Below are 27,299 nucleotides of genomic sequence, written 5' to 3' on the forward strand. Positions count from 1 at the left end.
TCCCAAACAAGGCAGTATGTTTCCTAAATAAAATATAGCTGTATTCCATACTGGTGCTGTAGTGTCTTTCCCAATGTTTCTCCATGTTTCATGATGTATAGAACCGGCTTCAACTTGGCTATAAACTGCCAATGAGCTAAAAGTACTGGATAATTAGTTTTTTAAACTTCATCATAGCGAATATTGTAAAAAGAGTGAAGAAGTTTTTATTGAATGATCTTATTCTTTATCAATGAAGCTGTTACCTTGTGGTGTTTCTGTTATTTGCAGATTTGAAAATATGAATGTTTTATTTCAGAGGTTAAGAAGATTATCAACAAAATACAGAACAGAGAAGATCTACCCAACAGCCACTGGAGAAAAAGAAGAAAATGTTAAAAAGAATAGATACAAGGATATATTGCCATGTAAGTCTCATTTACGTGTTAATACAAGTCAAAGGAAAGTGCTTGTTAATCTTAATGTATTTTGAATTTTACTATTTAGTTATTACTGACAGGCAAAATTGGAGATAATTTGCTGGAAGATAACTTTCATAGAATTTTTATTTTTAACTTGGAAGGCTAAGTAAGTGAATACTCGTATATTAGGAGAGCTATTACCTAAAGATAAAACGTGTGCTAGGTCCTGACTATATCAAGACGACACTTCCATTTTAGCTCAGAATAGTCTAGAACTTTACTAGGTGCTTAACTGTATTTTTTTCCTTAGGACCATGTTATTTGTGGTAGAAAATAAATGTCAGCATAAACTCTAGATGGAATTTTAAGGAGCCTTAAGGAACCCAGGATTGTAGTTTGAAGTAAAATAGGTATTTTTTGCTTGTTTGTATCCTGTAAATGGTGTCAGAGAACTTTCAGTGCTGGATTATGTTTGGTTTGTATTTTTCTAGAGCCCAGGTGAAATGCTGTTTAAGGTACAATCACGGAAAACGAGAGTCAGAGCTGAATTTAAATTTTAAAACCACCAGTGTGTGGCTAGAATGGATCAGTGATCTGTAATGGCAAGATTGCATGTTGCAAGCTCACTTTGTGTAGCTCATGGAGCCATGTATTTCAGAAGCTTTTGCTGTGCTTCTCTGTATGAACAGCAGACAGTGAGGTTAAATGGTAGTTGTCTGACAAATGCTATTTTTCATATCCCAGAAGATGAGCAACAGATACATTTTACTCTGCTCAGCTTTCTCAGATGTGTTAGGAGGTTTATAACCAATTTGAAGTTGAAAATGGTCTTAAGCATCATTAGCTTTCATTTTCAAAGTGTGTTCTAGTAATAAACTCCAGTGATTGACTGTGTGTTTCAGATTGTTGTACACCTGTATGCTCTTTTTTTTCTAGTGCTAGAATTTTTACTGTTTATCAGCACTTGGAGCAACACTTCCAGCAGTAAACTTTGCTTTAAAGCCACAGGCTGTAGATAGTTTAAGGTGGTGGTATAGTGCTTGCTGCTGCACTGAGAAGGAAAGGCACAAGTGTTCCTATTTTGCAGGAAAATTATATTATACATATGTATACATATAGCATCACATGTTGAAGAGTAGTGAAGTACTAAGCTCAACTGCAGCAAAATTGATAAATATTGTTGGGGGTTTGAGTTTGTCATGATTTATTTGGGAGGAAACATGTTTAATGGATAGAGTGAAAGTGAAAAAGAGATGGGGAAATTGTTATGATCTTAAGAGTTGTTATACTCTTTCTTCCATGCTGGCATTTTGGTAGATCATAAAATCATAGAATGGTTTGATTTGGAAGGAACCTTAAAGCTTATCTAGTTCCAACCCCACTGCTGCAGGCAGGGACACCTCACACTAGACCATGTCGCTCTGTCCAACCTGGCCGTGACCATTGCCAGGGGTGGAGTAGCCACAGCTTCTCTGGGCAACCTGTGCCAGTGCCTCACCACCCTCACAGTAAAGCATTTATTCCCTGTATCTAAACTAACCCCCACCTCTTTCAGATCTGCCATTATAAAGTAGTTTTTAGTATTAAGTCTGTGACACTGCTACATGCTTAGAAAGGGTTCTTGCTTTTATGTTGTAAGTATGAGTGTAATACAGTGTAGCATGCTTGAAGGATTTCTCTAGGCCTTTATGTGAGAGTGTGTTGTCTTTTAGATCTGTGATCTAAATGTCTTGTAATCTACAGTTGTGCTTTTTTCGGAAGCATTACACGGTAACATGAACATTTTTTGTATGTTATCAGTGCTCTGGCAGAAAATTTCACCATCTTCAAAGCAAATATCTTAGAAGCTTTTTGGAAGAGCTTTCTGTATAGAAATAACTCTTAGCATGTACTTGTGGGCACGGTTCCCTGTTTTATTACCAGTGATGTTTTGACAAAAAAAACCCAACCTAAAACCAACCAACCATATTTTCTCTTTTTAAATAGACCCCTTTTTATATCTTTTTCTTGAATTTAGCTCTAATAAAAGTTTTAGCAGCTGTTCTGTGGCTGAGGAGTTGACCCTGGGAGCAGAAAGTAACAGAAATCGCCTGAGCAGATGCTGTTTCTGCAGAGTTCAAAGCTAATTTTTTTGATCCCAACTAAAACAGCCTCTAGTGTAGAGATGGTTCGAATGATTTTTTTTTTTTTTTTTTTTTTTTAATGTGATAGTTAGGAAGTGTTGGTATCAACAAGAGCTGGAAGGACTGGTGAACCAAGCAACCACCTACCCTCCTTAATAAGAATCATCAAGTTCTTTCTGTATTAAAGATGCACTGAATTATTGTCTTTTGACACCAAAAAGAATTCCAAGATGTTAAGTTTGTTCTGTCAACAAGTAATAAAGGCTATTTTTAAGTCTGCTGAGGATTTTTGGTCTTCAAAGATCTGCTGTTTTTGTAAGAAGCTTTCTCCTGAGACTGTAATGCTCAAGGCAGAAACTTGAAATGTCAACACTCCTACGTGAAGGAATCTGCTGCTTCTAGTTAAGAAGTGCCCCAGCAAAGTGCCTAAACCTTGTGTTCAGGGATAGATGTCATTCTGTGCCTGAGCAATAAGCCCCAGTGCATGTTTCAATGTTGTAATACTTGGAGTCATCCTTGGCAGAAACTCTTCAGACCTGGTGGCTGTTTTAACTACACACTGGTGGTTTATTCTTTCTGCTTTCTGTAGCTGTGCTTTAATTCTGACCATCATGATCTGTGCTAATATTGTGTACCCATAATTTTGGTTATTTCTGATCAATTGAATTTTGTGTTGATGTGATGAATTGCTTTTGGAATTCCAGTAGCTGGTGCTCTGTGAACTTCAGCATCAGAAGCACATAGCAATAGGAGCTACTCTGCTTATCCCTACCTGAGTTGGGGGAGGGATATTAAAATTCACTGACTGACTTGCTTTTGTGACTTATCTTTGGGAAATATTCTTTAATGCTTAATTTCTTCTATACATATAATATGTACTATGTATATTTTATTTACTGTTACATATTGATTTGCATATGTTGTAATTCTTGTGTTTAAAAAAAACCCACAAAATATTCTTCTTTTAGTTGATCATAGCCGGGTTAAACTGACCTTGAAAACTCCCCCCCAGGATTCAGACTACATTAATGCAAATTTTATTAAGGTATGTATTACTATCTTAACAGTTCTGAAATTCTTTTTAAGCTTTTATTTCGTATCAGTGCAGTTTTAATATTACAGACTGAGATAAGAATTTAAAGCTGTGAGTGAAGGTTTTATTGTAACTTAGATTTGCAAAGATGATGCCATTTATGAGGCAATTTTTTTTCAGTTTTAGTCTTACTGTAAGTCTAATATAAAATACTTCATTTTGAAGTGACAAGCAACCAAATTGGAACTTTATACCATAGAAAAATTCAGATACTATTGTTTTAACTGTTGATAGTGTTAAAAATGCTGCATTTTAAAGGAGGCTGGGTTTAGGCATCATAAATGAGGTGTTTGACAAATTGTGTATGTTAATAGGCACTTCTTACTGTTCATGGCAGAAGCGTGGCAATGGAATTATATTTAACATTCTTAAAGAGAAGCCAGAATTTGGCTAAAAGTCTGTTACACTTTAGTTTCAAAAGGTGGCTATCTTGGGCTTTTCTTGTATCCTTATCCTGATGCTGCTTCTATACAGTAGTGCTTATTCAGAAAGGGGTGTTCTTATAAATCTCGCTTGCTGAATGTTTAGTTTTAAAAGGTGAAGGTCAATGCCTTCAAGCTTTATAAATAAATTTTAAAATTTGGGAGTTTTAAAACATGGCATTACTGGGAGGAGGAACTTAAATTTGTTCAAGGGGATGCTTTTTAGCAGCAAGATTTTCAAACTTTCATCATTAAATGTTTGGGTACTAAAGAAAACACAGGCTTAAAGGGAACTTTCTGAATCTGAACGTACAGAAACTTCTTATTTTTTATTAGTCTCTGGCAGCACAGTAGCTGTTGTAATCTTGGGCCCCCCTTGAAATTACCTGCAAAATTCCTACTAGTATGAATGGGACTCGTTTCATATTCACCCTTCCTGTTATATAAAAAATAAAAATAAAACACATCCTAAATTTACAAGATTATAACCTCAAGCCTTTTTTTATTCAATGCAGATAAATTTTCTTTATAAACATTAATGGTTCATTTGTGCAATCCTAGGGAGTACATGGGCCAAAAGCATATGTTGCTACCCAGGGACCATTAGCAAATACAGTAATAGACTTCTGGAGGATGATATGGGAATACAATGTTGCTGTAAGTACCTACTTTAAACCCAAAATTGGGTATTTCCTTATTTCATGGCACAGTGATTTGATATCTTTTGAGTGAGCTGGCTGCTCTTACAAAAAATGTTGACAGTCATTTAGTCCATTTACTTCTCAAATCTTGCTTTTGTAGTTTAAATAGCATTCTTTCTATCGTTATTATTATTTATTCAATTTAATAATGTAAATTCAAAGTAGGAATTTCATTGAATGAATATGAAATCATGAATAGGTTGGTGCTTGGTTACATTATCAGTCCTATACTAGACCTTACAACTCTTAAGTGGACTGACAAAATCAGATACAGAAGCAGCATGTGAAACAAGAAAAAAAAAAAGCCTACCTTTGGGGTTGGGTTTTTGTACAGGATTACAGTGAACTCAGATCACGTAACCTTAAAATGTAGTATCATTGTTGTAGATTTTGTGTGGAATAAAACTTGAGTACTATTTTAGAATTAAAACGGTGTGCATCCACAGGTAGGAGAACAGATTTAATTTGTCTCTTCAATAGTAACCAATTATCAGTTTTGGCCCGGAGAGAAGCAAATAGTAAAGTGCTGAAGTTACTTGTTCTAAAAGTGGCTAACTTTAAGCATCTTTTGTGTTTTCAGATAATTGTAATGGCCTGTCGGGAGTTTGAAATGGGAAGGGTATGTATACTAAATACAAAGCTAAATGAGCACTGCCCATGTGGGGCAATATGCTGATACTTGTGAAGCTCCATATAACTGTAAAAATTATTCACCAGGTTGAATGAGAATGCCTACCCTTTATGTGCATAGAAAATAGTGAATGTGACTGCTTTCCTTTGCTCTGTTTACAGTGTTACATTATCACTTAGATGTCATCCCAGTGGAACATACCATACTTGTTTGTAAACCAAACTACCAATGGTCTTATGTCACTGTGGAAAAAATCTTACTCTTTGTGGGATGTAGGCCAACTATCAAAATCCCGAGTCCTTCTGAATTTCCTGTCAATCGATACAGCTGCAGAAACAATCTGTCTTTTAAATCCCTGCTATGTTCATATGACATGAGAAGAAAGCAAAAAATAAGAGCTGGTCCAGAATTATGAACTCCAAACTTCCACAGAAACTAAAAAACTCTCATCGTGTCCCTCTGTGCGACGTGTGCTTACGTGTATGTAGGCAGTCGTGAAGTTCATGTCCTAATTTACAAAGTGTCCTTTGGCTTTATGGGTCATCTGAGTTTTTAGTTTTTCTTTTGGTATCCAAGAGCAAAGACATTTTGCTATATTTAAAGCCCAGCAAGGCACCTGTTAAAGAAAAGAACTGAATAAGAGAGAGAATAAGGCTTTTGCGATCATCATTTTGTCTGCTCTGCTTGTGTTAATCATCATCTTTCAGTACTACACATGAATTAACGTAGGATTCTTTGCTTTGACAGAAAAAATGTGAACGTTACTGGCCTCTGTATGGAGAAGCAGCTGTAACTTTTGGACCATTTCGTGTTTCTTGTGTAAGTGTAAAGCTTTATAAATTAATTTGGAAGGATTTATGCTTTTGTAACTTAAAATAACTGCTCAACAAACAGTGTGTATTACAAAACAAAGGCTTTTTTAATTGTTTGGTTCCCGATTTTACACAAGGACTCTCAAAGGATTGCAGTGGAAAACAAGGAGTGTATCTAAGCTGTGTAGGGGTTTGAATCTTCCATGATTTTTTAATTTTTTGAAGTAGGGAACCTGTGTACCTTGGTCTGGTATCATTTGTGTGTCATTTCTTTAGCTTTACATGATGTAGTTCTGAATGTCAGTACCATACTCATGAAGTCAAGTAATACGCATGCAGTTGTTTCTCTCTTTCATGACTTGTGTGCTCTGGGTGTGCATGAGAAATGAAAGTAATGCTGGAATAGGTTGTTTTCCTTAAGTTACATAAAGTTAATTATGAAAACATGAATAAAGAAAATGGAAACTAAGCTCCTAATTTTTTTTACTTGTTTCTGTTAGTAACAGATACAGGTTTATTTGAAATTACTTCCTTTGCTTCTATTGTTGCTTTTAAAATCCAAACAAAAACAAGTAGCGGATCACCATGAGGTCTGAATCTTTTCCTGGAGAATTCACGGGGGGGGAGGGGGTAACTGTCAAGTAAGCCGTGATTCCAGGAAAATGGTGGAAACCTGAATGTTTCCATGGCACATTGCGTCAGTGGTAGCGGGAGTAACTACTAAAGCCTCTTCCAGTTTTGATACTTGCTTGTAACTGGTCACGTAAGGATTTCTGGCAGATGAATGGGCAGGAAGAGGGACTGTGGCTATCTCCTGCACCAAGCACAGCAGGGAATTGAAAGTAATCATTCTTTTGGCACCTGTCATCATACAAGAGTATACCCCAGTGAGTTTTTGCAGTAATTTTTCCTCAGAAGAGAAAGCTGGTTAGTAAAAGGAGTCACAATGTAATTACCACTTCACAAAGGCGACACAGAAGAAATTAACTTTAGTATAAGTGAGCTTACTGTGAGCTTTTTACTCTGGAGTTCATGATTGGCCTTAGCTGTTCACTTACTCTAAAACAGCGGAATTGATCTGTTCCAAATAGATCTCAAAACTGTTCTTCTCCTTAGCGCAAAATTACGTGGGTTTGGACAGGAATTGCTGCTATTTTCTAGCTGAAGTGCTTTAAGGTGTTCAGAAGGAGCTAGCATGTCAGTTTCTTGAGCTGTTCTTAATCCTACTTTAAAATAGTGTACCAAAAATTAAGTACACTTCAAGTTCATCTTGTCAGGAAAGCATGTACTTACAAATCTTAGTCTATAAAGATTCCGAGTAGCCTTTTCCTGCCTTAAATTGATTTAAAAATTGGCTTGTGGGATTGGGTTTTTGTGGGTTTTTCTTTTCGGTGCCCTGTACCTATGAGGCGATGGTCACATACCTGGCAAGAGTTTGTGAAAAGGGATTGTGTGTGTGTTGCAACCAACTTCTCAGCTGAATATTGCTGTTGGGTACAATGGTGTGCATTGGCTCCATTGCTGCTAGCTATGCACTATCTCCTTTAAATCTGCAAGGTGCTGCAGTTTTCCTTCATGGAAAATGTTAAATTCCTGCAAGATGCTGCAGTTGTTTTCTTCATGGAAAATGGTAAATTAATGCAGATAGGAATGCATTAAGTGAAGGATAAACAAGCTGAGAAAGTTGGGCTTGTTCAGCCTGAAGAGGAGGCAGCGACTCAGGGAGACCTTATAGCAGCCTTCCAGTACCTAAAGGGGGCCTACAAGGAATCTGGAGAGAGGCTTTTTAAAAAGGCATATAGTGACAGGACAAGGGGGTATGGCTTTAAACTGACAGAGGGGAGATTCAGATCAGACATTAGGAAAATATTCAGTACTATGATGGTGCTGAGGCACTGGCACAAGGTGCCCAGAGAAGCTGTGGCTGCCCCATCCCTGGCAGTGTTCAAGGCCAGGTTGGACGGGGCTTGGAGCAACCTGGTCTAGTGGAGGAGGTCCCTGCCTGTGGCAGGGAGTTGGAACTGAATGAGCTTTAAGCTCCCCTCCAACCCAAACCATTCTGTGATTCTAAAGCATATATGCAGTCTCCCACATTGACTGTGGGAAGCTATAATGCTAAGCTTTTAAAAGCATCTTCCAATTATGATATTACTTGTAATGTTTAAGTATGGCAATATTGTTTGGTGTCGACAGGATAAACTTTCCTTGATGTTTCAAAGGCAGATTTCAAAATTTTGTGAGCACAGAAGCTATGCTTTTTGGCCACAACCAAGATAATTACAATGATTCATTCAGATGCACTGTTAATTGAAATAGAAGCGGGGGGAAATGAAAGGAGATGTCAGAGGATGGAATGATAAGAGGCTGAAGTCTATACATCAGAAGTGTTCCAGAAGGATGGCTGTGGGAGGCGATCTGTAAATTCAGTGAATATATGGAGAAACAAAGCAAAAGAAGTACTTTGAAATACTCTTACAAGTTTATTCATACTTTAAGAAGCAGTCTAGGCACTGGTTTGAAAACTCACATTTTTCAATGTAAAAAGTAACATCTTTCACAGTATCCTGTATAGCAAGATAAGTTGTGTTTTAAAATCTATGTTTTGATTGCCCATCTTCTGGGGAAATTGTAGCTACAAAACCAGTAAATTAAAGACATCCAAGTTTGGTTTTTTTTTTTGTTTTTTTTTTTTTTTAAAGTTATATCCTTTATGCTGCATATTGATATATTTCCCCCCCCCCCAATTCATTACTGTTTTTCATGTTTAGGAAGCTGAGCAAGCAAGAACAGATTACTTCATTAGGACATTATTACTTGAATTTCAAAATGTAAGTATACAATCAGTTCTGGTCTCAACTGTAATGGTTGTTCAAAGGTCTCTAAAATGACACAATGGAGGAAACTCAAGAAAGTATCTTCACTTTTTTATGTGCTGACTCAGTGTGTAAATAATAAAGTTTAGAAGTGATGTTAAAGGCTTAGTATATAAGAAAAGAGTAGTGAAACTCTTCCCTTGTCTTTTTGTATATGTTCTTGGTTAGCCAAAGTTGTGTGATGGTCTTCAATACCATATGTTAACAACTAGAAAGCTTCTGTCATCCTAGGAGAATTTCACAGTTCACCCCAACTGAAAACATGATGACAAACTGAATCAAATTTGTGAAAAATTCTTTTTCCTCTAGTTAGCTTATTTTTGGTTAAAGTCTGTGTGCTTGTTAGAATTTGCCCTATACTTTAATTTATTGTCAAGAGGGTTTTAGTTTTACAATGTTAAAAGATCTTTCTGATGCCTGTTCATATATTGGTACTTCTGAATAAAAATAAAGCAAGAATGACAACAACTTAGTAACTCTTTATTTTCCCCAAAGTTTCTCACTCTAGCTTGTAAACAGTTACTCTTTTTGGAATGGAAATAGGTACAAAAAATGTGGAATGTTCTTGTCTAAATTGAGTTGCATTGTCTTTTTGCTTGGAGAACTTCTGCATGGGGGAACTGTATGTAATACATTCAAGGGTCAAGATAGAAGTGTACTTCTAAAAGTGAGCTCAAGGCTCTGGAATTCTTAAAGATTTGATATCCTAGTGCTGAAGATGTACAATTGGCTTACGAGACAAGTATTCTGGTAAACCGGTTCATTTACACTATTTAAGTTGGCAACTGTAAATGGATTATTAGTTTCTTTATGGACAAAATTGAATTTATTCATCATTGTGAAAACTTAAGACAAACTACTGTAAAATATGAGACCTACTTAATAAACAGAGTATGTTATTTGTGAAAATTGTCACATTTCCAGCGAAATAAAAGCACTTGTATTCTCATGTAAGTGTTACGAAGGAATGACTTACACCTTTCTTACAAACTTAAGTGTCAGATTTGATGCAACTTTATTGTTCTGAAAAACAACTGTCAGCAAATAAAGATAGGTGTAGAGCTGTCCTGAAAAACCATGAAGGTTGATGGTCTGGTTTACAGAATGTCATTTTAATGGGCATCTGTATTAAGAAATTATTTATTACAGGTTAGTCTCACTTATGGTTAGGTTTTGTTTAGCAATGCTTGTTCCATTTCAACAACAGATATTGCAACAGTTATGAAAACTGTTTAATCATGAGGGGGGTAATTTTGGGGGGTAGTTCTTTTTCTTCAGTAGCTTGCAGTAGGGTACATGAACTTAATCAGTTCATTTCTGTTGGTATGTCCTGAATGCTCATACCTGACTGTGCTATGAAACTTTAGATAGCAAAAATGAACTGCATAATAGCTGTGGGGTCTGCAGCACTTTCTGAAATGGTGCACTTAAAAACAGAGCTGAAAAGATACCAAAAACCCTGAAGCAGAAACTACATCACACTTAATACCTGAATATGATGAGAACTGGTTACTTCAGAAACTGTAGCTAATATTGCTTGCATGTACTATACATACAGATCATGTTTAGCTGCTTCCATGAATTCTATTCCAGTTAATATTTATAGAATGCCTGTGTACTACATAAAAACTAAGTAATAAAAAAAGCTACAGTTAGAGCTGTGCTTTTGTTCTTAGCAAAGAGCCCGAAGTTTGCATTCCTTTATGGAGTAATGTAACTGAAAGGATTAACAAGATCTGTTGATGTTCAACGTACACAGCTGGTAAAATGATCTTTCTTCAGACTTACCTAGCAAATTTGCTTCAGCATTTCTGTGGGCGCATACTTTGGTAATGAGTTACAGACTCTTCATCTTACTTTGAAGAATTCTAAGTGTAGCCTTGAACTGTGGAGGAAAATATGTATTTGGGCTATAAAGTAATATCCTCCTAAGTTCACTTCCTGGTTTTCCAGAATAATGAAAAGCTTTGTTACTTCTATAAAATTTTCAGTGGAGCATCATGCCAAATACTGTGCAAAAGAAATGGAAACTCATACAAATACACAAAATTATTCTACTTTCTATGAGGAAAACCAGTTTGGTCTTTCCCTTTCTCTCTTTCAAAGTTTAAGACTGTAAGGACAAACAATCTTTCAACACAGTGCAAAGTTGTGGGTCCTTTAACCCCTATGTTACAGAGAAGGTCTGCTGTGAACTATCCCATAGTGTTTTCTCCTGTGCATTAGCCAGCACTCAAAACACTACTTCAGAACTTCCCTTTTTTTTTTTTGTTGTAAGTGGTATAAGCTGTGGGTAAATGGCTTTGCTTGTACACAATCATGCAAGAAATTGAGGGTTCGTAGAACTGATTATTTCATACAAACTCCTCAAATATATATTATCATTAACACCTTTCTCCTTCCCTCTCCTTTAGGAGACTCGTAGTGTCTACCAATTTCATTATGTTAACTGGCCTGACCATGATGTCCCTTCATCTTTTGATTCTATTCTGGACATGATCAGCTTGATGAGAGAGTATCAGGAACATGAAGATGTACCAATTTGCATACACTGCAGGTATCAGATATATTTACTTTTTAAGTTTCATTTTTTTGAAGTCTAGACTTTTGGTATGAGATGCACTAGTTTGATGCTCAATCAGAATTTATTTTTGTTTTCTAAAAAGGAATATTTCCTCATGTCAAAACTTGGCTCAAAATCATACAGTCTTCATTGTCTTTAAACACATGCCACAGTCAAATTCTGCTTCTATTTCAGTTTAAGACAGAACATCAATCAGAAAAGAATTAGTCTTTGAAAGGGAAACTGTTTTGTGGTTCTTAAGACATTTAAATGTTCATTAGGACAAAATAGACTTTGAAGATCATTGCAAATCAGATCTGGGAGTGAAGGCTCTGTTCTCAATAGGAGATACTACATAGCAGGTGCATCACTGCCTGAGAACTCTTCTGTCTGCCTTCTAGTATGGCAAAAAAAGATCGCTATTGAGCAGGCTGTAGTTTCTGGTTGGTAAGTCTTTGCTTCTGAGCAACAGTTTCATCTCTGACGTGAAATTAGGTTAACAGACTGTTGAAGTTAAACTGCCATGAAAATGTTCCAGTAAATTGACAGTTTCTTGACAATTTCTCTGGTAGGTTCTTGCCTATGATATTTAATATTTTTTAAAGCAACAATAGTTAATGTATATATGTCAGAAAAACTGAATTCAGATTTATAAGCCAGGAAATGCTAAATTGTTGGGGCTTGTTAACTCTTTAGAGCTTGGTTATACTCTTAAAGTGTACAGAAATCTGATGTCTTTAGCTGCATTATTTAACTTGTCACTATAAGTAATCGAGATCTAAAACCATAAAAAACTTACTCTGAAATCCATTTAACTTTGTCCTGCTTCTCTTGAATGTCAATACAGTTGTGAAGGTTGGTTCTTTACAACAGTATAATTATAATGTAATAAATATGCGTACATTGTAACTCTTTATGTTTAAATAGAGAAATTCATACTATTAGGAAGAACAAGTGTGATAGTTCACTGTCATTTTTTAATAGCTTTCAGATTTAAGGTGTTAAGATAAAAAGCAGAAAATACAGATATGATACTAAATCAGAAAAATGTCTTTAATGTATTCTGGTTTGCCATTTAACATATCTATCATTAAACTTGGACAAAATCCCTGCTGTTGAAGCAGTGGCAACTAGGAACAATGTGAGGAAAGAGGCAATAAAAATGTCAGCATTGAAGCATCTTTCATTATAGTGATTCCAATTGGCTATGAAATACTTGCATTAAAACTTTAACGCTCCATTGTGCATTTTGCACTGCCAATTCATTTTTCCTTTTAAGACACTAGTGCCAGGTTGAGGGAGCTTAAAATGAAAGGGATTTAGATATTTATTTTTTTTCACATGGACTCTGGAAATAAAGCTTATAGTGTGTTTTTAACAAATGAAAATGATTTATAACACACCTGTTTCTGTTCATAGTGCAGGGTGTGGAAGAACAGGAGCCATCTGTGCCATAGATTACACATGGAATTTGCTTAAAGCTGGGGTAAGGAATCTTAAAAGAAGAAATTTTGTGGCATTCTATCATTTCATAATGGTGATTGACCGAGCTCCCAAATGTTCTATAATAGTGAGATGTTTAAGACATTCCAGAACTCTTTTGACAGATGTTTAGTTTCATTGCATTCATGCCTTAGTATGAACTTACTTCCTTTTGACAGCAAGGTTTTTATCTAAAAAAGTGATCATAAAATTCTAATTTTATTTTTAACATATTTCAATATAAAGTGATTTTGAATTCAACTTTTTCTGTATCTCTGCTTAATCTTGCAGGTCCTAACACCTCATATTTCAGATATACAGGGATAATGTCAGTCTGGGTTTTTCAGGTTATGAAGCATCATTAATATTGCAATGTCATATTAATGCTTTCATTGGGTGTCTCATTTGCAGATTACTTGAACTGCTCTCATGTGGTCTAAATCAAATGTTTAAAACCAGTTCTGGAGCGGCACTGCGTTTTACATTGAATAGATGCAATGTGGGGAAAACAGATTGGGTTAGCTGCAAAAGTTAAACATACTTTTGGTTGTCTAACAGCTTTTGTATTGCTATTCTGGCAAAGTTATATCGATGTAATTGACTTCCTTCTGTATTTCAGAAAATACCTGAAGAATTCAATGTATTTAATTTAATACAGGAAATGAGGACACAGAGGCATTCTGCAGTGCAGACAAAGGTATAGTTTGTTTTAAAATTAATCTTTATCATATGATAATATACACTCATTCTGTGTAAAGTTCTCATGCACTAATTTTCATCTGGTACCCTACTACAGGAGCAGTATGAACTTGTCCATCGAGCCATAGCACAACTGTTTGAAAAGCAACTGCAAAAGTATGAAAGTTGTGCGGACTGGAAGATCGCAGATGGAGTGGTATGTGTCTTTCCCTTACGAGCTTGTTAGTTGTAGCTGTTAGATTCTGATCCAGATTTTTCTGTAAAGTTTAGTTTTTAAAGTTAAATGTTCAGTGGTACTAAGGCACATACAGAACTTGTTTGGCTGTGTAGGGACAGCTAGCCTGTACTCAGCTTACACTGAGGACTTGGTTGTAAAAGTTGGGTCAGATAATTAAACGATACACCAGTTGCAATTGCAATGGGGAAGTAACAGAAAGAATTCTAGTATGGATGAGATGTAGGATTAACTCAGTATTTGAATTGTGAAATGTGCCCTTACCTTGGTGAGGTGGCAGTAGTTAACAGCTGATCTGTTGCTTGACTGGCAGTACTTACCCCAGTTCTGATATATTGGCAGCAAAATTTTATCTAAGCATGACCTTCTGCAAATTACTTGTTAAACAGTATGATACAGAGCAAGGTAAGAATAAAACTCCATCCTGAATACACATACATTCATACATAAATATAAACACACATGTGTATTTGTATACAGGTGACTTTTATCTGTTCTATGCTTAAGTTAAACTCTTGAAAGGGAAAAACTTCATGGAAGTTTTCCTTTCTTCCTTCTCTACAGTGTAGTGTTGGGCCCAATTTTAAACCCATAGATAAGCACTGATCTGACTCTTCAGCTGAGACTGGGATATTGCATGCTGATGCATACTGCCTTCGTCCAGCAGAGCCTTGATGTAGTTGAGCAGGACTGGGAGTGAATGATCTTAAATTCTCATATGTTGTATCGAAGTACATACAGTAGTTCTGAGGTCTTTAGTCATGGCAAGAAACCTGATGGACTAAACACAGTATGGTTGGGGCAGGCTGTTGCAATTTATTATAGGTCTGATATTCAGCCTAGCTGGTCTGTGACTTTTACTTCTAAGGAATGAGCATGATGGGGTTTGGAGTGTGCAGATTTACTAGCCTTGTACAGAAGTGATTCCGAGTTACTCGAGTCTTGGACATAAAATAATAGGCAGATCAGTCTACTGTATCTTCTGGTTATTTTACTTTGATCTGACCCATGTCTGAGCATTACACAGAATTCAAACTGTCTCTTTTTCGCACGTGCTCCAGAACATCTGAATAAGGAGGTGACACAGTATGTTGATACTATGTCTGTAACAAAGGCAAGTGCTGTCTGTAGCACAATGAGTGGGATTTGAGTGACTGAGTAATAAGAACAAATAAATTATGGGTAGGTAATGTGCAAGGGGTGAGACACAAGGAATACTAACTCTGAATATAGAGCGCGAGTTTTGAGTTTTGCTTGGATATGATTCTGGTTATAATCAATAAGTTGTAAAGGAAATTGAATTTTAGCAATTATTTGGAAACTAATAAGAGCAGAGAATATAATGTTATTGTCTGGATACTTTGCAGCTTGAATACTATCTGCAGATCTGGTCTGTTTATCTTGAATGTATTGCAGAATTCAAGCATTAAAAATTTGGACAAGGATCAAAGGTGTCAGAAGGCTCCATCTAAAGAACATCCAGAGATGTTCTAAAGAGAAATGGCAGTAGTTAGATAAGATAGAGGCTAAGTAATAGTGAAAAGCTGATTTCTATTAACCTTTTCTAAAGGGTATCGATGAGACCTGGCAGGCTTATACAAAAGGAGGTAGTTCTCAAGCAACATGAAACTGCAGAGCTCCTTGCAGCTGAAAGCTTGTAGCTTTCAGGCGAATATCTCACCATCTTGGAATCTTTGTCCATGAATTTGCCCAAGCTCTGACCTATGAAATTCCAGAGTTGCTAACTGTTGGAGGACATCCTAGGGAAGGATCCCTGCATGTCTGCTTTGTCCTTATTCTTCCCTGTAAGTTTCCTTTTGGAAATGGGACAAAATGAATCTTTCAGTCCAGCTACGAACAGCCTTTTTTTACATTAGGAAATGAGGCTTCTTCATATTGTAGCTTGAACATTTCTATAGGAGGATTGAGGGGAATAGAGTCTCATAGGTAAAGAGTTCCTGTATCTAAAAATTTGGTACTTGCAAACAAATTTGCTACAATCTGTTTGTTGGTTGGGAAATTTGCCTTCAGGTAATGAACTGGCGTGAGCTTAGCTTCTGTTTTGGTTTTATTAGGTGGCATTCTGCTCATGTACCTGATTAGATATCTGCTTGTAGCTGTAACCTGATTCTCAGAACTTTGAAGCTCACTTGAGACACTGTGTTTGCTGTTCTGAATACGCTCCCTTTTTTCCTTCAAGGATGTTATATAGCATCTGTTGTATATAACATCTGAGTTTTCCCTGGAAATGTTCTTGTTAGTTTTTTAACAAAGACACATCCCAGAATGTTTGTTTATTTAAAGGAGACAAACTCTGATGCAGAAAGCTTTCTAATAGCTTTATTAAATACAGTGTAATATCCTAAGGTTCCTTCCCAGGTCTTACTCTGCCTGCACATGCTACAGCAGCTGTGGAGTCGTGTACATGTGAAGGGTCTTAATTATGTTCAGTGGTAACAATTCCAAATAATACGCCTACTTTAGGCTTGTTACTGTTAGTTATACAGGAGATACTACTGAAGTGAGGAGGAAATTTTCTTTCATGTTTCCTTTATTATATTTTGATAGTCCTCTGAAGAGCTGGTGTACTCTGTAGGGTTGGTTTCGTGGTTTTGTTGTCCAGTTGCTCTTCACATTTCAAGCAGTGTTTGAAATGAATTGAGTTATCTAAGCTTTGTAAGCAACGTTTGCCAGTAACATCACAGTAAGAAGTTAATCTGATTGGCAACGAGTAGCAGTATTCATAGGGAAGTAGCTTACACACAATCCTGAACGTGTGTTCCTGTGAACTTGCCAGCTTTGCCCTGCTGGAAACAATACTGTAAAAAGTCAACAAGAAAACCACATGAAGTGGTTGAAAATAGACATAAAATAGGGTTAGAATTTCTATTACAATTTGATAGAAGGTTTCAAAACCATGTAGTCTAATGCACATATTACATAGTCTAATGGAGTCGTTGTATTTCTTACCATATAGTTATACATATTGTGAATGTATAGAACTAGAAATGTGCTTAAAATATACTAAGTATGTAAATTAAATTATACGAAGAAAAGCTGTCTTCAGATAACAGAGCACTTTCAATAGTCCCCACAGAAGCCAAATTTCAGGGCAAAGACAAAGCTGCTCAGAAGCAATTTCCTTCTGATAGGAAGACTCAGTTGCTCAATTTGATAATCAGAACTATCCCCCCCATATCCCCATAATAGGACTTTTTAGATTATCAAATTAAATTGAAACTGACTCTTGGACTCAACCCAATTCCCACTAAATTTCTTGATCATATTGTGATGTATTTGAAGTTAACAAGTGTGTGCTTCTCACCTGCATTGGTTTTGCTAGTGCTGCTGTGAAAATACTACATTTGGCTTTGTGGTTGGAAGTTTTGAAGCATACGTGAGCTGATTAGTCTTGATCATCTGATATCAGTCAGATTTGTACCAGTAGAACATTTTGTGTTACTTAAGAGACTTCAGATCATGTCCATGATCTGAAGGGAACTATGGTTGTCTTGGAAAGTCCAAATCGGATGGAATGGCATCAAGGTGGTTGTTCTGTGTGTAGAAAAGGGAAAATTGGTTAGATGACAAACAACAGAGAGATTACTATCTATTTGCTAATGTTTTGTGTTGAATTTTGTCTCCTGACAGTAACAAGCATGTTGCAATACTGCAAGTCCTTGTTTTACCCTTATCCCCTAATAGAAACGTACTTTGATACACTTTCTCCAAAATATGGCTTTGCTAGTTCCTCAAGTATCTTCTGCACTTCTTCCTGTAAAAGTGACAGGATTCTGTTGCTGTGCTTCATTGCACTTTTAGAAGCTGTGGAGGAGTTGACTGCTGTAAGAAGAATGTTGATACTCAAAACGTTAGTGGTTTGGAAACTCAAAGTGAAAAGACTTTGCTGTTCAAGTTCTCTGCTGTTTTGCAGCTTGGAAAGAGATTTTCGGCAATTATAGCATTCTAAAAAATCATGTATGTCTTCAGAGGCATTTATCTTGCTGCCTATGCTTGGGAAGTTTTATTTAATCTGCATCGCTAGAATGTGTTGTTTCTGTCTCAAGTATTTCTCCTTTTATCTACTGATGCTCTGTGGTTCCTGTGCTGCTTTATGATAAGGGCAGAAGGAATGCCTCAATTCCTTTTAAGGGAAACCATGGGATTATTTCTGGAAGAGTCTTTGCAGTAAATTTGCTAGTGCATTACTAGTACAGAAAGCTTCTGAATGACATTAAATATTTCCACTGTGAGTTCCAAAAGAAAATTATGCATTGCAGTTCCTGGGCAAAAGGTTTTGAATTGTAGGCAATGCCTGTGAAATCTGTCTGATACCGTGATCCTCTATTTGCCCAATGTTAATGACAGCTCTGTTTGGTGATTCAGCCATTGGAGGAAGTACGAGGGGAAAAGACCCACCCATGGGAGATGACAGCATAATTTAGGTCACCTTAGCAAGTTGAATTGAGACACTGTGTGTGCCATGAGAATTCCTTGTTCCTCTGCATTACCACAGGAATATGAGTTTCTCGGTATTGTTGTAGACTAGATGTAATCTGCACTTCTAAGTATTTGACTTTGTGGTCTTTTCATTTGTTACTGTAGTCTTTTGTAGATATGCACACATTTTATATCTATTTATATCTATTACCTATATATATATATATGTAATTTAACAGAATACCTAGAAATTCCTAACTATGAGCATTTTCACCTGACCTGAGTAATTGCTCCCTCAAATCAGTGAGGACATTAGAACCCTTGAACTGTTCAGCAGTTGATGCATATAGAGGTAAAGGCTGGGGAAAGCTCCTATTCTTCTGTCTACCCACGTGCTGTTAATGCTTCTATTTTCTTACAGTGAGAAGCCTGTGCTGTAAGAATGCAGAGTACTGCACTCTGAACACTTAATTGACTGAATTGCACATTTGTTACTCGATTTTTCTTAAAAGACTAATTCTATATGATGAACCTCATGAACTATTTATGTTGTCCTGGTTTTTCTAAGCTGATAGTTTATAAAATTGTGTTCTGTCTGAGAATTCAACATCTGTCCAGAGAAGCAAGAGTGTGTTGACTGATGCCAATAAGCTGTGATTAGGAAGGCTGGAAGGCTTTTCCTTAGTACTGCCATCTGCTCTTCAGAACAGATGTAGTCATCCCAGTGAGATAGCCTATATTCACTTCTACAGTTGAGCTTCCTCTGTTCTGTTCCATGCTAGTTGATCTGCACATTTGCTGGCTCACTTATTTTGATATATGACAGAAAGGGAAATCTTTGAGTTGGTATCACCTCAGGGTGCTGAAAATACCAGTTGTTCACTATCTCTTGTGAGACAGAACTGAGAACAAGTAAAAGATAGTTCAGCAAGCAATATTTCTTCGGTTAAAAACAAGAAGAGATCCAGTAGTAACTGAGCATAACTACTGAAAAACTCTGTATCAGCATAAAGTTGGTAGGAGCACTGTTTCTTCCCTGCATGGCTTAGTGCATTTGGTTACTGTCTTAAACTTTTATCATCTTCAACCTTTGAAGTAAAAATCCTTCACTTATTGAGGAATAAGTTATCTAAAAGTAAATGAAGCCTTCACAGAAACATCAGTGCTTTGAGCTAATTAAGCAAAGTAGGGAAGAACTTCTTTGGTGACAATAATTCCATAATTCCTTTAACAGTCTTGCTCCTGATTTAATGTAACTAGAACAAGGTGAACTGATCCTGATTTTACCCTAATGCAGAAATGAAAGCTTTTGAACCCATATTTACCTGAAGCCTTCCCAGTGTATGAAGTTGGGGTAACCCCTGACTTCTCTTCTGGGGTTGAATTTAAAAGTGCTATTTTGTGTGTGTGTCGTGTTGTTTGGGTTTCGGCTTTGTTTTTTAACAAAGGAATTGGTTTTGTAAACTCTCTGTGGTTGTATATGTGCCTCAGACATGAGTTTATACCCATTTTTGTGAGGTATATCTATGCATTTTATTGCTAGTAGCAAAAATGGCAGCGCCTCTTCAACTACTTCTGCCTGTCTCGGCTAGAAAGAGCTTCTTGCTGTATACATAGAGCTTAAAAGACTTTGACATATCTTAGCTTCTTTAATAGGCTTTTTCTTCTGCCTGGGAGAAAAGCATTTCTCTGGAAACATTGTGTTCACAAACACTTCACTTTACAAACATAGAAGGACAGGGATGCAGCTGCTGGTTTGTTTTCTGGACACGTTAGTCTACACCACAGCCAACAGGCACACCCATTCCCTTGCCAGTACCTTTTAGAAAACTGAGTGCATAAATAAGGAATCTGTTCCTCAAAACTTCCATGTGGGTGGAACTGAACTGGAACGCTTTCCTGATCTGTTGGAGGATGGAGAAGGTGGTGGTAAAGGGAAGGAACTCCTGTGGAGTCTCACTCTTTCTCTCTGCCGTATGAAACATGGATGTGCTGTGGTGCTGAAACAAGGCGAACAGCCTACTCTGTCCTCGGGATGCAGTTGCATTAGTTGCTAATTCTAGTTGCTAGTGCTTATGTTTAAGGGAGGCCTTTTTAATACAGTGTCTGTGCATTTGATACTATCTGTAGTAAGGGCTACATACTGGAGAGATTCAGAGTTTACTTTGCACAGGGAAGCAGGGCAGAATTTACTTTGCTCAGGGAGGCAGGGAAGAGCATGACCCAACCATTGAACAGGAAACTGAACTGATGCTGTTGGATACTGTGAGCCTAAGCATCTTTGGCACCAACCTTCAGAACAGTACTCTGCCTGAAGGAGGGTAATGAAACTCATTTTCATGTATGTTGAGGGCAAAACAGTCTGTATGGTCACCTATTACTTGATGCCAAACAGCTGAAATTGCTTCTGTCTGCTTGAGGAGGCTGGTAGAGGGAGTTTGAATGTCCACGTCCCGTTCCATCTCTGACTAGGGGGAAAAAAAAGGTTTGTTTTGGTTTTTAAATTATTGAAACCTATTAATGTATAAAAACTTAGCTCCCAGTACATGTTGAGAGCCAACCAATGGAAGACATTTTCTGCAATGAGGGTGGTGAAACACCAGAACAGGTTGCCCAGAGAGGCTGTAGATGCACCATCCCTGGAGATGTCCAAGGTCGGGTTGGATGGGGCTCTGAGCAACCTCATCTTGGGGAAGGTGTCCCTGCTCACAGCAGGGGGAGTTGGACTAGATGACCTTTGAAGGTTCCTTCCAACCCAAACTATTCTGTGATTCTATGAAAACCAGCCAACCTTGATTGACTGCAGTGGGAGCTTCGGTTGTGGTCATCTAAACTTAAGTGGCTTTTATCTGCTGAGTCTCATTCAAAAAGCCCAAACTTGTTAGTTAGAGCCAGTGGTCAGCAGGACAATGAACTCCCTGTGTGGTTTGCCTGAAAGGGCTAACACAAGCCATTGACACAGGAACAATGGGGTATTTCTGCTGGAGTACTTCGGGAATATTGTGTTGGACAGCTAGTTAATGGGGGACGTTAGTGTAGAACAATAAGAAAGACCAAAAGATTTAATATTTTTTCTTCCTAGGAAAAGCTTCACTTAATACACTGAGGAATAGAATTTGATAATAGACTTTTCACAGTAGCAGGCAGTGATACGGTAACTTGTGGAAATGAAAAACATGTAACTAATGAATCTAAATTTAAGTGAGAGTAGTCAACTGCTGAGATAAGTTAGTTATGATTTATCTTCCAAAGCTGAAATTGATACCAAATTCAAATGCAATTATCAGCATCTGAAGTAGAAATTAATGGGGAATTCCCTTTTGTTTCATAAGACCAGAGAAAGGTAGTCTCTGTCAGCTAGGCTGAACAGGTATGCTGGCAGATAGTAGACCATGTTGCATGAACCTGGTATTTGGCTTTGAAATGTGTTACACAGATTTGGGGTGTTTGTGGTGGTTCTTTAATACTGCTTTTCAAAAGAATGATAGAACCATAAAGAGCTCCTGCAAAAAAAGCCTTAGGTAAAATACATATTAAATTCAAGATAACACTAAGATCCAACAAAACTAAGGAGGACCTTTGGCTGTTGCATGTGTATGGAAATGGTATGTATGGTTTAGACTCTTGAATGGTCTATTTTTTATTTCTCTACATAAACATTTATACATATTTGTACTGAGTCTGGCTGGGTTGGAGTTAATATTCTTGATAGCTGCTCTTAGGATACTGTGTTTTAGATGTGTGACCAAAACATTGCTGATGACACACTAATGCTCTGGCTATTGCTGAACAATGTTTGCATAGTGCCAATGCGATCTCCATTTCTTAGTCTGCCCTCCCAGTGGACAGACAGGGGGTGTTCAAGAGGTTGGGAGGTGAATAACCAGGCAGATGACCCAAATTAACCTGAAAGATATTCCATAACACCATATAGCATCATGCTCAGCAACAGAGAGGGGAAAGAAGGAGGTTTGATGAGATTAGCCATCTTTTGCTCAAGAACTGGCTGGGCTGAGGTCTGCCTGTGGGAGGTGGTGAGTGATTGCTTCTGTATCGCTTCTGTATCACTTCTGTCTTCTCTTTCTCCTCTCCCACTTATCCCTTGCTTATTAAACAACTTTATCTTGGCCCACAAGTTTTCTTGCCATTCCTCTTACCCCGTCAGGGGCAGAGGGGGATAGAAACAAGTGAGTGGCTGTGTGGTGCTTAGCTGCCTGCCTGGGTTACCCTACAACAATATGTTGTCTGTATATACATATAAATGTGGATGGATACATGTATTTAAATACGTATACATATGTAAAATACATCTCTTATGGTCCTCTTAAAAGGAAATAAAAAACTTCATGCTTTTCTGAGTAAGATAAACTTCATCATACGCAAATGGGAGATGATTTTAAAGTGTTTTGGAACAATGTATTAAATCTTGTCACTTTACAGCAGCTGAAATTCTCATTTTCTTACTGCACTGTACATTAGTCTTCAATGGAGTACAAGTGGTTGGACTGGAAAATAAATGTTTTCAATATGAATAATTTGGAGGGCATAAGGGAGCTTGCTCACTACTACCCTGAAAGATGAGCTTCTGAGAATTTTCCATTACAATCGCAGGTGAAACAATGTTGTTAGAAAAATCTGAAGTTATAATATTGTGAATTTAAGTAGAATTATGAAAGTGATCTCCGTGATAGCCAGAAAAATGCAATATGCCAGACATTGTTTTCAAGTATCATTGCAGATCTTTGGGCCTTTCGGTTTAAGTATTGTGTGTATCAGCTTTACAGCCACAAATGAAAACTTTTTCTTTTAATCAGGATGAAAATAATACAGAGAATGCTGTCAGTTCCTCAGATGCTGAGAAACAGGATTCTCCTCCACCAAAGCCTCCACGGACCCGCAGGTAGTTAACTATCTTAATATACTATTCTAAGCTGACAGGTTAATGTACTTCATAAATAGTAGACTAAAACCACTGATGCTATAAAGACTTTAAAGATTATTTTTTTCTTTTTATAAATAGAAATATACATAATACAAATAGAAGTCTTCTAATGGATTCTATAAATACAATCTTTAATATCTTTGTGAAGTCTGTGTTCGAATATGCCAGTCTTGTCGTGTCTACCCCTTTTCTAGTAGTAAAGGGGAAGACAAGCATACCCCTTTAGAAGTCAAATGTGTTAGATCTACTAGTGCTCTAATTCTGCTAGGTGGTAGTAACAAAGCATACTTCTAAATAGGCTCAAATGGTGACTGAACCCTCTTTTTTAGAGGCAAAGCCATAATAAAATATCTGTTTACTCATTAAAATGTTACCTTATAGGCAAGTACTGCTCTTGACTAGAGAATGCCAGCAAAATGCTTTTCTTACTGGAAAGAAAAGCTGGTCTCACCAATCCTTTTGTTCAACAGAGGAAAAAGAAAATCCTCTCTAGCTCTTAAAATACATAGACTTGACTTTAAGGAAGCCAGAAGTAAATCTGAACTAACAGGTTCATCTGCCTAAAATGGGTACCCAGCCTGAGTGATAGATGGCTAAAGAAGCAGCTCTCCTGAAGTAAGTGCCTAAAGTTACCTGAGTGCTTTTTGGAGAAGGGATCTTTGTCAGGTAATGTTGCTTGTGCTACGCTGCCTGTAATTATAGGGACATTTATGGTAAGCACTGGGGTTTCCTTAAGTTTTAGAATGTTATAAGAAACCAGCAGCCAGTTAATTGTTCTCCATAACATTTAGTAATATAAGGAAAGTATACTTTCTTTAGTGCTTTAAAAATGTAATCAGCCTGGAGTAGTGCAAGGTCAGGTTGGTAGTGGGAATATGAGTAGCTGTTACAGTTAACTTAGCATTAATTGTGTCAAGCAGAAGTTAAAGAAGAATACGACATTTCTGTCCAATAGGTAATTTCCTTATGTGTTCCTTGAAATAATCTTAGATGTACCTAGATCTTTACCATGTTTATATATTCATGTAATAATCATATATACATATCTAATGTTTCAGCACACATCTGTCTTCTGCATTGCGTTGTTCTTGTTGCATTAAGTTAAAATCTTCTAATCTCTCATATAAAACCTGGTCCTTTTTGGCCCTGCTTCCATAAATTCATACTTTCCCATCTGCCAGCACTGGCAGGAAGATTGGTTCCTTAGAGGTGAATAAATGGAAGCTTTTAGCAAAGCAGTTGCCTTTTTCAAACACATTATTTTTGAAAACAATTAATTACACTCCTCATGGAAGATGCTTCTGAGGCAAGTCTTTATTTGCTGTTAGTCACATCTGCTCCAAATACCTACTAATGAGCATGGTTTTTCTTCCTGTGGGAGGTAGCTTTACAAATCTGCAGCCTGATTCAGTCAGGACTTAGAGCCAGGTTTTGCATGTTGTGGATGTTCTGGCATAAGCTGACATCCTTTTCCTGGGGAGGATGGGAGAGTGGAATCTGTGAAAGATTCTAATTTAATCCCTGCATGGAGAAGGAAACTGTTAAACATGATACATCTCCTTATTGCTCCCTATAGCTTTTTTTTTTCCCCCCAAACCATTCTCTTAAGACTTTTTTCATGTCCCTTCTATTATTTCTCAGTACATTGATGTGACTAAAAATATCTTGGTACAACTATTTTAAGTATTTGTCTACATCTTTTCTGTAGTGAATGTTTCCAAGTGTTGTCTAAGAATCATTGCCTTTAATGATAAGTTCACATTCAATAGGTACTCTGAAGCAGTCTAGTTTAGCCCACATTTTTGGTTTGATTTAGAATTTCCTCTGGGAACTTGCTTAAAATACTTTGTTCGGTAGCATTTTTAGATTGCCAGTCAAATGTGCACTTGAGTTGTACATGCCCTGCCTCTGATGAAGCTCCAAGCAAGTTGCTAAAGCTAATACTTTTTAAAAGGAATGAGGCTATTAAATTCTTTTATATGCTGTGTCGTAGTGGCTCTAGAATGTGTAATTAATAAAGAAACTTGCATTTTTTTAAGGGCAGGTTAGACAGGGGCTTTTTAAATAAAGCTCTAGGGCTACATGTGTGCCAGCATGGTTTCAGGTGAACCTGCATGAGATGATCCTGAGCAGGAGGAGAATTGGTTTACATCTCTTGACCTCAGGGTGCTTGTCTTCAGACAAGCTATCCCACCAAGCTGTGCTTGCTTAGATAGGAATGCTTATGATTCCTGTTAGTTGTTTTCTGACGGCCCTGAGGCTGTTTGGAATGGTCACATCTCCTCTGTGCCACTTTGCAGTGGCTCATCACTTGGTGCATTGTAGAATATTTCTCTAAAAGTGGCTTTCTCACTTGTCTGTTTGTTTGTGACAGGATGGTGGGGTAGGTCATGTCTGTATTGTCTTTAAATTTGTAGATCTCTATTCTTAAAGTTCAGCTAGTATCAAGTTAACTCTCATGTCTTAGTAAGGATGAGATGCTACTAAAGACTTTTACAATATAAGATAGGAAGCTTATCCAGAGAAGGATAATTAATCCTTTTAGTACCTGCATTGGCCTGGGGATGCCTTGGGGAAGAAGTGCTACAAAGTGTAACTTCTGATTCTATTTTCTAGGCTTTTTTTATGTCTGTCTCTTCTTGGAAGTTACAAGTACCCTTAAGCTATTGATATTAAATCAATATTAAGCTGCAATTTTGTTTACTTTGATTAACTCACCACAAATCATATAGCTGTCCTTGTTCTGCAGTTGTTCTAGAAGTGTATTGCCTTTCTTTATCACCTTGTACTGCTTTAACGTAATTCATATTTGCTGTACAATATGTGTACGTAGTCATTTAGCTTAATGTCTATCTGCATTTCATGTCAACATAAAAACCCGAAATAATATTACTCCTTGATTACTAGAAGGTAAACAAGAGCAGCTCGTGAGTGCTTACGTCAGCACCTTGTTCTGGAGATTGCTTAGCTCGGCAGGTTTTGATTACTCTTGTGAAAGTCACCTTGAATGTATATCTGTGTTGAATTTCTTTGGAGGACTTGGGAGTGGAAAGTGTTCTTTGTTAAACATGTTTAACTACTCTCAGGCTAAGGCAGGAAGAGGGTATGTGTAAGTTTTGACTTTATTGTTAGATATAAGACTGTAAGGAAACGAAGCTTCAGATTTATGGTTTAGGACTGTACATGATTTTACACGACTACAAACTGGATCTTTTACTTAAAATCTAGACGCTCGGTGCTTCAGAATTCAGAGGGAGCATCTTAACGCCTTTAAGGCATTGTCCTTGAAATATTTATGTGGTTAGTAGTTTATCCTGAAGTATTTGGTAAAAGGGTTTGTTCATTTTAATCAGGGTTGGTTATAGAAAATTCTTTTTTTAATTTAAGTCCAAATGCAATGTGAAAGAATGGGGAATCGGTGACATAAAAGATGTGGTCACAGCTTTTTTGTATGCAGTGTAATGAGGAGCCACGTGCTACCGTCTGAAGGAAAAAGACTGAAATATTGCAGCAGTTAAACTTCAAATTACGCTTGGACTTCAACCTAATAACATTAAAATACATTCCAAGGGTTATGTGTAATTCGACTTCATTTCAAGCCCTGCAGGACCCTTTATTTGCATCTTCTGCAAAGCTAAGATAAAGGACTGGTGTTCCTTCTTAGTTAGCAGTCTCTGATTTGTATGTCACAACTAAAAAACCCATAAAGCCTCATGTAACTACATTTTACAAGGGAAATTCACCAGATGGTTACTTTTGTTCATTCCTTATAGTACAGATAACTTATATAAAAGTATAGTTTGTGACAGCTTCACTGAACAGCAGCTTTTTGTCCATGCGGATGGCAGTGATTTAATCCCTAAGTAGAATAATGTGGTGGTG

General features: G+C 37.1%; 1 protein-coding gene across 1 annotated transcript in view; it reads left to right on the forward strand.

Annotated features, from left to right (window-relative positions):
- Nucleotides 1-297: 297 nt before the first annotated feature.
- PTPN12 (protein tyrosine phosphatase, non-receptor type 12) overlaps nucleotides 298-27,299 on the forward strand; it is a 40,163-nt gene continuing 13,161 nt past the window's right edge. The window contains exons 1-11 of the mRNA XM_010017811.1: nucleotides 298-407; nucleotides 3,493-3,569; nucleotides 4,601-4,696; nucleotides 5,321-5,359; nucleotides 6,119-6,190; nucleotides 8,952-9,011; nucleotides 11,471-11,613; nucleotides 13,039-13,105; nucleotides 13,721-13,798; nucleotides 13,898-13,996; nucleotides 23,290-23,375. Coding sequence (XP_010016113.1) covers nucleotides 4,673-4,696; nucleotides 5,321-5,359; nucleotides 6,119-6,190; nucleotides 8,952-9,011; nucleotides 11,471-11,613; nucleotides 13,039-13,105; nucleotides 13,721-13,798; nucleotides 13,898-13,996; nucleotides 23,290-23,375 — 668 coding nt within the window. The 5' untranslated portion in view covers nucleotides 298-407; nucleotides 3,493-3,569; nucleotides 4,601-4,672. The remainder of the gene's footprint in view (nucleotides 408-3,492; nucleotides 3,570-4,600; nucleotides 4,697-5,320; nucleotides 5,360-6,118; nucleotides 6,191-8,951; nucleotides 9,012-11,470; nucleotides 11,614-13,038; nucleotides 13,106-13,720; nucleotides 13,799-13,897; nucleotides 13,997-23,289; nucleotides 23,376-27,299) is intronic.

Source organism: Nestor notabilis, unplaced genomic scaffold, assembly GCF_000696875.1.
Source record: "Nestor notabilis isolate BGI_N333 unplaced genomic scaffold, ASM69687v1 scaffold19507, whole genome shotgun sequence".
Classification (NCBI taxonomy): domain Eukaryota; kingdom Metazoa; phylum Chordata; class Aves; order Psittaciformes; family Psittacidae; genus Nestor; species Nestor notabilis.